The 15,186-nt window shown below is 36.1% G+C and overlaps 1 protein-coding gene across 1 annotated transcript; it reads left to right on the forward strand.

Annotated features, from left to right (window-relative positions):
* Window positions 1-924: 924 nt before the first annotated feature.
* Window positions 925-8,454, forward strand: LOC145795688 (uncharacterized). The gene is made up of 5 exons (XM_082880548.1): window positions 925-1,192; window positions 5,651-5,743; window positions 5,882-6,019; window positions 6,986-7,512; window positions 7,626-8,454. The coding sequence occupies exons 1-5, from the start codon at window positions 925-927 to the stop codon at window positions 8,208-8,210; spliced, it is 1,611 nt and encodes a 536-aa protein (XP_082736674.1). The 3' UTR covers window positions 8,211-8,454.
* Window positions 8,455-15,186: the final 6,732 nt, after the last annotated feature.

Below are 15,186 nucleotides of genomic sequence, written 5' to 3' on the forward strand. Positions count from 1 at the left end.
GTCAAACCACGTAAATCTCTTGTGTGATTGTGTGTGATTGATTTCTGGGTGTGTCTAATCCTAAGAAGTGGTATCAGAGCCGCGTTGGTCGATTTTCGAAAAAACAGGGTGTGTTTTTCATAATTTTCTAGAAATTGAGTTTCTCAAAATTCTTTTTTGAGTACACTATGAGGTCCTTCTCTTCTAGACGATTCCGATGGTACAAAATTCATCAAAAGCGGAGCTAAAACGAGTGTCGTAGAGCTTGCCAAAGATTCGCCAGAAATTTCAGTTTGGCGAACCCGCGAAGAAGAAAGCTAATGTCAATGTGACATCATCATTGCATCAGCAGTGTTTCTAAAATTGCAATTTAGCCCCTGAAGTTATGATAAGTTACATTTTAGCCCCTTTAGTTTTTAAAATTAGAATTTAGCCCTTGAAGTTGTGAGAAATTGCATTTCAGTCTCTGAGGTTTTGGGATATTGCAATTTGGCCCATTGAGTTAGGAGAAATTTCATTGAGGTCCTTGAAAAAGTGAAAGAAGTGCTTTCCTGCTTAATTTGACCATTCTGGACTCAACGGTGTGGTCCATTTGTCCAAATTAAGATTCTTTGTACAAGTAAGAAAACGATGGAGGAATCCACATCAACTTCAAGATCGATGATAAAGTTAAATGCTTCAAATTATGGAATCTGGAAGCTGTGGATGGAAGATGTCCTATACTGTAAAGACCTATTTGACCCTATTTTTCTAAAAGGGGTTAAATCAGAAGCAGAGAAAGATGAAGACTGGATGAAAATGAACCGGAAGACTGTTGATCAGATTAGACAATGGATAGACTGCAGTTTGTTCCACCATGTCGCCTAGGAGACAGATGCATATGTCCTCTGGACAATCTTAAAAGAAATGTACTAGTCAAAAATTGCCCAAAACAAAGCCTTGGTGATGAGAAGGTTTGTAAATCTGAAGTTGAAGAATGGTGTGTCTGTCGCTGAGCACACCAGTGAATTCAAGAATCTGGTGAATCAACTTGCAACCATCAAGATGCCCTTGAACAATGAAATGCAAGCCGTACTACTGCTCAGTTCTTTATCGAATAGTTGGGAGATGTTTGTGGTTTCTCTTAGCAACTCTACACTGGAGGTGAAGTTGACCATGAGCATGGTTACAGACGCCATGTACAATGAAAAAACAAGGAGTAAAGACATGGAATGTAATTAGTCCCATGCTCTTGTCACAGAAGATAGAGGTAGAGGAAGAAGTAAGAGGAATGATTTGCCCTTGATAAAAAGGAATTACACATGAGTATCACCAATTGCCTACTAAATCCACGCCCGAATTGGACCAAACTCGATGTGCCTCTTCTACCACCGTCTTCATCTCGGAATGCTTTGCCCAACGTTGAATCCATAATGCCGATATTGAATCCACGATGATGACCCACTCTGGAATCCACCAAAGCTTCAGGCCCAAGTTTTCCAGAATCCACCAATGAACACCTCTCTCGTTTTGTGACTAAACGAACAAAATAACCCTTGATGTTTAACAATATGTAGTTCGTTGATCAATTAATCACCTTCTATACATCAAGGAAACTCATATAAACCACCAACCAATATAGAACACTTTGTAATTTACACCTCTCTAAAAATCTAGATGGGTTAAACCCTAAAGGCAAACGGCGCACTTTATACTAAATAGAGTCGCAAAGACCGCTCGAGCCACCACTTAATTGCTCGAACGGTGTGAGTAAAGGTGGTGCAAATCATATAGGCCAACCGCTCAAGCGCAACATCCACCACTTGAGCGGTTAAACATCTTTCCCAGAAGTTTAGTTTGCAAACAAAAGTACTAGATGATCCACTTCACTGTTGATCCCTATACATAGTCAATGAAATGGCAATCAAGGAATGCGGAATGCTCAAGATATGAAATGTTAGCACAAACTCCTCTACACGGGTACAATTCGGATTGGATTCGTATCTAAATACTCACAGCCTGACTAAAACAATAAAGAGAATAAAATTACAATTAAAAGAAATTTTGTCAACGGGATTGTCAATTACGAAAATCTAACAAAACCACCATTGAAAAAAATGAGAAGATAGAACAAACCCACTTAAAACCCAACCAATTGAGGATATGCAACCAAACAAGCCATGATCTGTGACAAAGAATGAGGATATGATCCAGGCCTAATTTTGGAAGGCAAGCCCACAAAGTAGCCGCTTTGGACCCCCAAAAAAAGGTTGAAAATAGGGTCTCACAATTATTTAGTCGTATACTAGTTCATTAAGAAAAAGGCCCAAATCAATTCAAAGTACTAAATGAATAAAAGACCTAATCTAAAATAGAAATTCATAAAAATAAAAATAAAAATAAAAATAAAAATAAAAATAAAAATAAAAATAAGAAAACGACTTGAATTTTAGAAGTTCAAAATTATGTTTAATACAAGGCCCAAATTGAATTCAAAAAGGCCCAAAAATTTAAGGTCCTAATGTATATTATAAAGAGGGAATTACGGGCCAGTCCTTTGGACCGGACTTAATGCCTAGAAAGTCTTAACCCAAAATGATTTAGTCCATCTTTCATTTTTACCCTTTACATTCAGTTGAGTGATTTTATCCTAAACCCAAACACATTTATCTCTCTCTCTCTCTCTCTCTCTCTCTCTCTCTCATATTTCTGTCACTGCACACCATTTCCTCATCCTCCTCCACCACCAACCATCATCTCCTTCTCATTCTCCTTCTCCTTCATTGCCATCACCGTTGCTCCTTTCCCATCATTTATTTGCTAGCTTCAACACCGTAGCCCGCCATCATCGATCTACCATCTTCGACGTCATCATTGCCACCATCTTCCTTCATCATCGGTTTGGGATGCAAAATGTCCAATCAGTGCATTAAAAGGTGTTGTTGATCTTCTACAAACGTGTAACTGATCTGATAAATTTGTTACTTAATTTAGTGATAAATTTGTTGTGATGCCCCATCCATCTCTCAAATCAAGTCTGCTATGTGTAAATTTTTTTAACAAATTCATCAGTGATAAATTTATCACTGGTTTAAACAAATTTATCATTGGTTTAAACAATATATAGCTCCGAACTCGTCAATGTTGATACACCCATCTCCATTCATGTCGATTTTCTTGATCTCTCTCAGATCTAACAACATCTCTCTCAAATCCAAGAGCCACAAAGATGGTTCTCATGTTCACCAACACCAACGAATTCATCAATGGCTCTGGAACTCATCAGTGTTGACACACCGCATCTCCATTCATATCAATTTTCTTAATCTCTCTCAGATCTAACACCATCTCTCTCAAATGCAAGGGCCATAGAGACAATTCTCATGTTCACCAACACCAACGAATTCATCAATGGCTGTGGCAGTTCTCATATTCACCAACACCACTAATTCGTCAATGGCTCTGGTAGTATAATAGCAGGGGCAAAATCGGGATAAAAAAAATATAACAGGACTTCCTGGTGTATGAGAAAGAAATTTAAGACCTAATAGGTAATAGATTCAATTATTGAGATCGACTGGCAAAAAACCCTATTATAAAAAGTTGTAAAAATAAGTGTATATAATTTGAGGCCCAACCCAATAATATACATTTCATTGCCTTGCCTAGCAATCTTTTTAAAAACTTGTAAAACAAAATCTTTTTCAATAAAGCTTTCATGACAGTATATTTAAAAAATAAAACAAATAGAAGATGGTTAGTATAATCAAATGTTGAAAAACATTACTGAAAAAGATTTAGTTGATAAGTGTGAATATAAAAGCTTGTTTGGTAATTTTGCAGTTAAAAATGCAAGGGTGATGTTCAAGTGATACTTTGTTATTTTTTGTTCACTTTTTTGGTACTCCAATTCATATTTTAGTTATTTTTGTTTTTGTAAACTTTGTTATATATTTAAGAAAAATTTGTAGACTTTATGTGAGTATCATTTTTTTTTTTAAATATATATGAATGACCCCATATTTAATGTTTACTTTGGACCCCGAAAAAATCAGAACCGGCCTTGATGTGATCCAATGATTCAATTTGGCCGCCACATAAAGCACAAAAGCGATCATCTCCCATAGGGTTGTTATGCAATGATTTGGTTTCAATCACGCAATAAATAACAAGGAGAAGAACAATCACACACACAAACACAAGATATACATGGTTTAGTGAGATGCCTACGTCCACAACAGAGAAACGATCAAAATCCACTATCTGTAATAAGGATTACAAATCACTCTGCAGCTCTCTTTATTTTTCTCTAACCCTAAAACATATAAATTAATACAATTTATAGGGTAAAAAACTAATGGGTCAAAACTAACATTATAGGTCCATAAATATCAAATTTGGCACAATCCTGACCCATCAGGATTACAATGCACTCTGAGGGAGTAGCAGGGGGCCCGCTCCCCACCCCCGGCTAGGGGTATAGCAAATACAAGACACCTCACAACAAGGAGAATTGATCTCTTAATGAGAAGATCTCTTGATGCGATACGGCCTTTTATAGCAAGCTAATAGAAAACTTTCACCTTTGGTGGAGCAAAACATTTCCATAAGCGTATACTGATAGAGCTTTCCCCATTTGAGATAAAGTGGTAGTGAGAAATGACAAACTTGACCATAAAATGCCCCTGTTTATCGATTGACCACTGAAGAGAATCACTTTGGTTTGGTCTTAAAAAAGTAGTGGAGATGAGTTCCTACAGCTTTACAAGGTCCCATGGTCCCAGATGTTGCCGAAATTGAATTTTATAAGCTACATCAACACTGTTGAAATAGGACAGTTCTGCAATTGACTTATTTTTCTGAGTGGAGAGGGAGAAAAGCCGAGGGAAAGTAGTTGATAGAGGCTCAGCTCTAATCCATAGATCAATCCAAAAAAGAATATCACAACCTAACCCTAATTTTGGCACAAGATTGTTAGTCAACAATTCACTGAACACATCACCACTGCTATCCACTTTAAGAATGCTTCTCCAACCTTTGGAAATTCGTAATCCATGAAGATCAAATGGAAACCAACTACTAGGCCTTGTTTCGTATATTTCAACCACTACTTTTTCGCCAAATGGGCATTCTTTTATGTACCATAACACCACCACCATTTGGCAATGAAAGCAAAATTTTTTAGCCTAAGTGAATGAATGCCTAAACCTCCAAACTCTTTCCTATTTCTAACTGATTTTCAGTTGGCAAGATGGTTGCCGTTTTTATCCTCACTACCTTCCCAAAGGAATCTTCTTCGGAGTTTTTCCATCGCACTCTTCTTTGTTAAACTCATCTTCTTCAAAGTGTTGTACCCAATACTCAATGGGTGGCAATTTACCTTCATGTTTGAAGACAATACTATCAATCAGCTTCCAAACATGATAGTGTTCTTGAATCTCCAATATATGTCCATACCTCTAAATGTATGGCCTTCTTCAGAACTCTGATTGTTTTTTCCTTTTTCTTCTCTCGAATTCTTTTAGGCAACATATTACTTAGCTTTTCTTCAACCACATCGAACAAGTCACATGCTTTGAAATATGAAGAGAGAACAATCTTCATTCTCTTATAATTTGAGAACATCATTTTCTCACACCAAAAATACAAATTTGGTGATTCTTTCGTGTCAAGATGCTCTATTGTTGGATAGGCTACAGCTCCATCTTCAAGAAGATGGATAGAAAAATGTGGAATGCCCTTCCATTTGTAGTGTTATGGACTTTGTGGAAAGTAAGGAATGAATGTACGTTCAATGAAATCCACCCCAAATGGAACAATATTATTAAGCTAATTAAGGTTAATGTGGCTCGTTTTATTAAATACAACTGTAAGGAGGTAAGCTATTCTGTTAATGACTTGGTTTTGAGCTTGATGCTATAAGATGTAATGGTCATTAGCTTTATGGGTTGTTACTGGGCTGCTGCTGTCCTTATTGTTTTGGGTTTCCTTTGGTCTGCTGCTGTGGCCCTTAGGATGTTTGTTCTGGTTGATGCCTCTTCAACATCTGTTTGTGGGGATGGTGATGCAAATGATTTGGCTTGCCCCTTTTTGCCAACCATTGGGTTTTCTTTGATGCTTATAGCACCTCCCTTGTGTTTATTTCCTTGTTTGTTGCTTTATTGATGTTTAATGTAAGCAACTTTCCTTGATTCTCATCAATCAAGTTTAATCTTTGCTGATAAAACAAAAAAAAAAAAAAAAAAGACTTCCAGGATCGTAGTAGCTCTAATACTACTTTGTTAGAAATAAATTGGCCACACAACAATCACTCACAAATTTGGAAGCGAATTAGAGAAGGAAAAGATGCAACTCTTGTATTTCACTCATGTTATTCTCATTGCATTCTCATTATATTCTCCTACTAATTTTTATCCTCATTACATAAATTGCATGACTATATATAAGATCCTAACATGTAATTCACACACTCACATTAAGGCCCACTAACTCTGTTATGCTTCGTAACCACTAACACATTAACATACTACTACTGCTCTTAACACACCATTGTGCATCACTGCATGCATATCATTTTTCCTTCATAATTAGCAGAACTAAATATAGGAAATATAACTCCTAATAATAAAAGCAAAGTTTATTATTTTTAACAAAAAGTTGTTTTGAAAAGTAAAAACAAAGCTTTAGTGACAAAATTTTAAAAATGTTGCCAATAATTGAGTGCAATGGAAAAGAAAATTGTTGTTTCAGTAAGGAATAAACAATTTTCACCAAAGTAATTCCCTTGTGAAATTTTACTACTACATGCAGGCATAAAACACAATAACAAAAAATAATAATAATCCATCATATCTTAGATATATGAAGCAAGGAAGGAAGGGTAAGAAACTACATAGAAAACTTCTTGTACAAATATTCCTAAAAGTACAAAAAGAAAAAAGGAAAAAAAAAAGCATTTTCATTGTTACATTGTTTGTTATTATTTTCTTTCCAATTTAAGATATTATATGCTTGTATTTAATTTCAGGAAGCACCAAAACATTATTGGATTGGAACAAAGATTTGGCCAAGAAACCAGATATGTATGGTTGGACACCACTTCATTATGCAGCCCGATTTGGTCATGTAGAAAGGGCTAAACAGCTACTAGATGTGGATAAATCCATTGCATATGTGATTGCAGACAAGGATGATAAGAAGACAGCTCTTTATGTAGCAGCTAGTCAAGGACATGTCGGCGTAATGAAAGAGCTTCTATCACAATGTCCCGATTGTTGGGAGATGGTTAATGATAAAGGCCAAAATATTCTTCATGTTGCAGTGCAGAATGAGAACAAAAAGGTGGTCAAATTCATCTTAGAAAATTCCCAACTCAGTAGCCTTATCAATCATAAAGATATTGATGGGAACACCCCTCTCCACCTTACTGCTACTGCGTTATGTGGAAACGAACTCATATATGATGAAAGAGCAGATAGGATGGCCTTTAACAAGCGAAATCAAACTCCCCTTGATGTAACAACACACTATGAAAACGTAACATCAGTAACCCAGGTAACCCTTCTCAGTCCGAGCGATGGCAAGAATCTTCTGCACAAGGCCACCCTAATGCTTTATTAATTCATTAATGTTTTCCAAACTGATTAAAGAATGATTATTGCATGCAGGCTCTCAAAAAGACAGAATCAAAAAAAGGTGGTCATTCGCTAGGTTGGCGAAATATAATTAGTGACGATAATGAGAATTTAACAAAGAAAATGAAAGCTAATGCTAAGCGTAAAAGGCTTAAACGTAGAGACATCCGGAAAGTAATGAAAACCCAATTGATAGTGGCTGCACTTATAGCAACTGTGACTTTTGCAGCTGGTTTCACCATGCCTGGTGGCTACGATGGAAACCAGGGCCCAAATCAAGGCATGGCAACTCTAACAAGAGAAGCAGCTTTCAAAGCTTTTGCGGTAACAAATACCATTGCCATGATATTATCCACTTCTGCTATTTTAATTGATTTTTGGGGGGTTCTAATTAGTGATCGTGATAAGCTTTTGAAATACTTTGCGTTCGCTACTAGTCTCATATCGATTGCGATTATAGCAATAGTGCTGGCATTCATCACAGGCACATACGCTGTATTAGAACATTCACGAGCCCTAGCAATTGCAGTTTGCGTTACTAGTTTCCTGTTTTTTTGGATTTTTTACAACTTGTTCAAAGAGACATTGAACATGGCAATAAAACGGTCATCTCTATAAAAACTACATGTGTTACAGTCCTCCTATCTAGTGTTCAATGTTCATATCTGATGAATAACATCAAGGAATGCATTCTTGATCAATAATGTATTTTGATATTAATTTCAAGTGTGAGATTGTAGGCTTGAGTTTGAGGGCACCCAATCTGTATCGATAGCGATGTAAATCAAGCCTATATGGTTCCATTGCTATTGTAATAATGTCTGATTGTCAACATATATGCATATCAAATTTTTAGAGTGAATCTGGATTGTTTCTCAAAATACTCTGCTAAAGATATATTGGGCTCTTGATTATATTTTTAATCAAGTTCTCACTCAAACTTCAAAATCATAGAGAATTTTCGGTATCAAAGCTCTCAATCACCATATGTACTTTTTGTTCCATCTCATTTCTCATTTATTATTTTGTATCCAAAAAGTTAACTTTACGAGTAGTTGAGTAATAAGTAATTGCCTATTGGATGATTATTGGTTCACTTACGAAAAGGATTAGATTTAGTGGGTTGTGTTACAATTTCTTTGTAAGTTAATGGAATAGTAGTGCCTTGTGTTGTGTTTTACTCCTAATTTTAATTGCTGTCCACCTAATATTTGCTGGTGTAGCTTATAGTCAAAGTGATCATTGCTATTTAAGTCCGAAAATTAGACCCACTTTTCAAGTCTAATGATGTGGCAACCAATTCGGATATCTAAGGCATCACTCCCTCTCATACTTTCCCTAATCATCAACCAATCATATCACTTACACGTCATTGACTCTAGAAAATGGGTCTAAAAAGTGGGCTGAAAAACAAGTTTTAGCGGTGTTTTTAAAACGCCGCCAAAAGCCTAAAAAGGCCGCAAAATGTTACAGTGACGTTTAAATTTTTCGTCGTTGATACGGCCGCCGCAATGGCTTTGCTACGTTTACAAAACATTGCTAAAACTATTAGATGGCGTTTTTGAAAATGCCGCAAAAGCTTTGACATCCGTCTCAACTTCCGTCCCAAACTAACGGATGACGCCATGACGTCATTAGTGGCGTTTTATATATATATATATATATATTAAAAATGAAATGAAATATCAATTCCTCCCCTGTGCTCTTGCTGCTATAAGAATATGAAAAAAAAAATACCAAAGTTAGCATTCTCTATATAGTTGCTGTAAAATACAATTTAAGTTTTCAAAAACAGAATCCCAAAACATTAAAAACAAAATTCACTAGAACAATTACAACAAAAAATACTCAAAACAATCATCAAACAGGCCTTTATCCCATGAAAATTGTGGAACTAAAAAGGATTATAGAACAAAAACAATCAATTAAATATTAGAACTTGCATGAACAATGGCCTTGATCAGCAAATTTTGATATGCCAATGACTGGTCTGCTGTCTCATCTTTGCCGATCCATCCTCATCTTCCTCGTTCTCTTGAGACATTTCCTCCAATGATTTTCCTTTCGACTCAGGCACCAAGAACGTAAACACCATACCCAAGAAATTGACTCCGCCAAGAACCATGAGCGCATTCCTCACACCAATACCCGGTGGATACCCTTTATTTGTCTTAGTTGGGTCCTGATTCTGAGCAACATATAAGAACCCGAATGCCCCAACAATTGCCCCAGCTTTCCAAAATCTGCTGATATACCATGGCACGTAGATCGTAGCCTTGTAGGGAAAATCTAACTACGATTCGAAGCTGGACTTCCCAGCTAAGCTGCAGTTGGTTTTCCCTTACTCTGTTCAGTTGTCAATTAACAGATTCAGTGCAACTACAATTGGGTCTGTGCAACTAATAAGAAAAAGTAAATCTAAACAATACATTTGGGTGACTAAACATAGTGTCACGGACTGGGCGCTTGTCATCCTCCCGAGAAGCCGGCTCCATGAATGGTACTGCGTACCCCCGTGCATTATGCCCGAGGACCAACCCAGGAGATGCGATAGGGATCTACCCTGCCTACCTTGCTGCTCACAAGTTAATGCGCTTGCAAGGAACATGGTGTAGAACTCGCATCCCTAATGAGTCGGTACGTGACACTAGTGACTAGTAAGAAAATGTGAGAGAAATGTTGTGTACCATTTTTCTATAATAATAACTAATAGTACTTAAACTCAGCAAAACATGGAACCCTTTACCTTGTGTTATGCTATTTTTGTTGAGTCTTTCATTGAGTTTGTCATATCTACTTCTTCTTTTTCTTCTTCTTTTCTTTCTTGGATATGTGAACCTACATTTGATAAGAACAAATAATATGAATAAAATGTCATATTGAAAATTTCACAATTAACTATTTACTCACTTCCTCGGACGAATGATGGAAATTAAACGATGAGGTCTATGTGGAGCTTACTTGTAATGAATTGGAGAAACTCCTTGAAAGAAAACAAGAGTTTTATTAGACATAACATTATAGTCCACCCAACGACCCCAGGCTATAAGTGCTTGCTCCATTGCATACAGTCAGTTGAATAGAATCCCATCTACAAAACTTACAACAATTATGAATTATTAACTTGAAAATTGCAAATAATAATTCCAAGTTATTTGGAACTTTTCAAAAGGGGGAAAAAAAGAAAAAAAGAAGAGAGAAAATATGAGTAGTTTGTAGTTACTAACGGTTGGGTAACTCCTCTGTGGTACCACCAATACCAAGTGTTGAAGATGAGCATGTCTATTCCTATCCATTTCCTCTCACCTTGAATTGAGTTGAGTTTCAAAATTTTGCCTGTATTCTCCCTTAACACATCCACCCAAAACAGGCTTTGATTGTACATTACTTTAACCTTATAATCCTGCATTATAATAAATTTTTAGATATGGTCAAAACAACTGTACTACGGGCACAAAATAGAGATAATGGTGTGCCTTGTTGTATATCAGAGGACATATATACTGGTAGATTGTAATAAAGTTCCTTCTTTCATATTATAACTAATATGGATCAATGCACCATGGACAATAAAAAGTTAATCTTAGGTTCCACACCGGAGTGCACACTTAGCATGGTCTTTTCACCAAAGGCGCTTTAGTGGCACACTTCACATGTGGCATGTAGATTACTTAGTTCCTAAATGTCCCTACAAAATTTATAAATTAGAGATTTTTTTTTTACAGATTTCTGTATCTCTATCATATCTTTCCCCTTCTCTACTCTCTAGTCAGTATTAGTATTTTAGAGAAGAAACCTATCGAATGGGTGCAAATAGTCTTAATGAAATTGATTCATCACACATCAAAGCTAATAGTAACATTCTTTTTCTTTTTTAAAAAAAAATTAGTAACAGCTGAAGTAATTAGAGCAGGTAGAACATACAATGAAAGTGAATGTAGAGATGGTATTGATTTTATGTTGTGTGTATTTTAATATGGGTGTTATGGTGTAGAGCATGCATATTAGTGACTGCCACTGGTTTCGATTCATAGAGTCCCCCACAAAAATGATGCTTTTTCCTTCAAAACTCTTCAATACCATACGACCATCAAATCTACAACAGCAAAAAACAAAAGATGGTTTTTTATACTGTTCCTGTATCATATAGTTGACTACTTTTCACTTTTATAAACTAAATACCGCCTATCAAATATATCATGTCATACCAAATCCATGAAAATTTCATGTCATTGCCGGTTGTTGATTGAGTCTGTTAAATTGACGATGGAAGATACATAATTACAAGATTGTGATCTTTTTCCTTGGTGCAATTAAAAGATTGTATAGGACTCACAATTTTACGAGTGTTTGTGTCTCATTCTGTAGTTGTGACTAAGCGAGGAGAGACTAGAGAGTACCTAGGTAAGAGAGGTTAGGGCGGCCATTTTTTAGGCAATTGAAATCATTCTCAATGAAAGAGCATTTCTTGGAGTTGAAGAGAGGGTATGATGAGTCTTTCACCCAACTCCCCTTGAAGTAATCATATTCACATTTGCACTTTCCTACTAGTTGTTGTAGCAAAACAACAATGAGCAGTGCACTATACCAAAAGTTAAGTGTGTATCCAATCTTTCTCCTCCCAAACATACATTAATGTGTACTTTATTTTATTTTTTTATTTTTACACCACACTTCACTTTCTGATCACTTTTTTGGACTACCCATCCTTTTTCCAAATTCTTTGAGAGGTCTACAACGTTCGTATTTAGAGGAAGAAAAAAATCTATGTAGAGCTTACTTGTAATGAATTAGAGAAACTCCTTGAAAGAAAACCAGAGTTTTGTTAGAAACAGCATTGGAGTCCACCCAACGACCCCAGGTTATGAGTGCTTTCTCCATTGTAGACAATCGGTTCATGTCATATACTATTTGGTTTCCCGGTTGAATGTATTCCCATCTACAAAACTCACAACAATTATGAATTATTAACTTGAAAATTGCAAATAATAATTTAAACTTATTTGGAACTTTTCAAAGGGGGGTGGGAAGTGAGAGAAAATATGAGTAGTTTAAAGTTACTAACGGTTGGGTAACTCCTCTGCGGTACCACCAATACCAAGTGTTGAAGATGAGCATGCCTATTCCTATCTATTTCCTTCCACCTTGAATCGAGTCTAGTTTCAAGATTTTGCCCCTATTCTCCCTTACCAATACACCAAAAACAGGCTTTGATCGTACTTTACTTTAAACAAGGTGGTAGAGTCTTTGCAACAGAGATTCGCCTCCATCTCAAAGTCCTTACTCAAAAATAAAGTGCGTGGGATAGCTAACTTTGTGGATAACCGTTGGCAGGTTAGTGTCATTCTTCTCATTTTTTCAAGTTAGGATTCACACATGAATGTGGATTTGGTGTCATACTTTATAGAAAAACCATAGGGTGAGGTTCTGGGTGCTGTGTTAATGTGAGTAGAGCACATAAACTTGCAGGGGGAAAAAATATGTATATAAAATAAGTTGGTAAATGGATTAGGGTTTAAGGGTGTAAATGAGGCAAGTAGAAACTAGCTAAGTTTTGAGGTCATCTAACTTGATTCAATCAATCAACTCCAGATTCTTCAATTATCTGCTACTTTTGATACAGGGCAAAACTACCTTGTGATGGGGGTCACAAATCTGGTTTTTGTCAATAGTTTCAGAAAGTTAAAACTCCACAAAATCCATTAAATTAGCCATTATTTACAAGATTAATCTTTGGCTTTTGAACATTATCTTGAGATGAATTGAGTCAAACATGGGTTTAATTAAGTTTGACTTGATTTTATGCTCAACCTTTTATAAATTGAGCTTAAAAATATGCTCAAGCTCATCTGACTACATCCATGAGCCTGAAAGTCTGCAACAAGTCAATCTTAAGCTAAGCTTGGGCTAACATGATTAGATTTTTTGGATTTGCAACCCTGTTTTAATTGTTAATGAACTCGTGCACATATTGTGTTATTTGAGTAGCAGTATTTTATATTTAAGCAAAAATAATTTGAATTGAGATGGCTTAAAGTAGTAAAATTGAAAAAAGTGTGATTTGATATGATATATCTTAAAAGTGGGATTTCTTTAGAACCATTGATCGACTAATCAATATTTTTCATGCTTGTAACATCTTTCTAAGTTGTTCAAGCTAAAACTATTAAGTTGTTTTAACTTTGGATGAGCTTATTTGTTTTGAAGGTGGGCTGACTTAAAAAACTGAGTGACATGCAGTTGCATTACATATATATAAATATATATTGGCTGAACCTAGTTGTTATTTGCTGATGTTAGTTATCCTGTTTTCACCTGGTATGGACTTGCAAATTCTAACTGTTGGAAGACTAAACTAGTTAACCGTTTAATATTTGAAGTGCAAATATTAAAATCTAAAAACAGACAACAAATTGCCAACAATTTAACCACACCATAGTTTACTAGTGTATTTCTAGGCTATCAAAACAGCATAGTTTGTCAAACAAGTGATATACAAAAGCCAATTAGAGACCATAAACAAGTACAAAATTTCAATTTGTGTACCTTCCAAAACATCAAACAACACGACCCCCCCCCCCCCCAAAAAAAAAGTAATGAAAAAGTTCAGTACCAGCCTAGTTAGAAGAACGAAATTGTATACAATACTAAAATCATAAATAATCTAAAGAACTAGAACAGCAAGATCATCACAAATTATATAAACTAGTTTTTTTTTTAAAACTAAAGAATGAAAAAATTACAGAGTTAATCAGCAGATTTGACAATGAGAAAGTAGAGAATGAAAAATGTACATGATATAAGAGCAAGAGAGATTAGCTCAAACAGATCGATTTTGGATTTTGGATCTGCGATTTGATGAAGAACAGATCGATTTTGATGAAGAATAGATAGATTTGATGAAGAACAGATCGAGTTCGAGTTCGATGAAGAACAGCTAGAGCAAAGCCCTTGAGCAACAGAGATTGATGAAGAATAGCTAGAGAGTTCGATTGCGAGCGATAGAGATCGATAAAGCGCAAACCATTGAGGGTTTTGGATCTGTAATCGGGCAAATTGAGGGTTGAGAATGAGAAATGGAGTGAGCGAGCGAGAGTGTGTGTGTTTGAAACTGAGCGAGAGAGAGTGAGAGCTTCAAATCGAGGGTTTTGGATCTGCAATCGAGCAAATCGAGGGTTGAGAATGAGAAATGGAGAGAGCGAGCGAGAGTGTGTGTGTTTGAAACTAAACGAGAGAGAGTGAGAGCTTCAAATCGAGGGTTATGGATCTGCAATCAAGCAAATCGAGGGTTGAGAATGAGAAATAGAGTGAGAGAGCAAGCGAGCGAGAGTGTGTGCGTTTGAAATTGAGCGAGAGAGAGTGAGAGCTTCAAATCAAGGGTTTTGAAAGAAAGAGAGTCTGCATTCAAAGAGACAGAGGTTTTGACGGTCCATACATTGACCCAATACGGCGCCGTTTCATTGAGATCAGACACAAACGCCATAAAAAAACGTTGTAGTAGGCCATTTTTCCTGTAGTGTAAGTTTGGTGAAATTATTGATAGAAGAAGATGGTGAGTTTAAATATGAAGCCAACAGTGCAGGTGAAACTCCAC

Source organism: Camellia sinensis, chromosome 7, assembly GCF_055761805.1.
Source record: "Camellia sinensis isolate YWXY chromosome 7, ASM5576180v1, whole genome shotgun sequence".
In the NCBI taxonomy this organism is placed as follows: domain Eukaryota; kingdom Viridiplantae; phylum Streptophyta; class Magnoliopsida; order Ericales; family Theaceae; genus Camellia; species Camellia sinensis.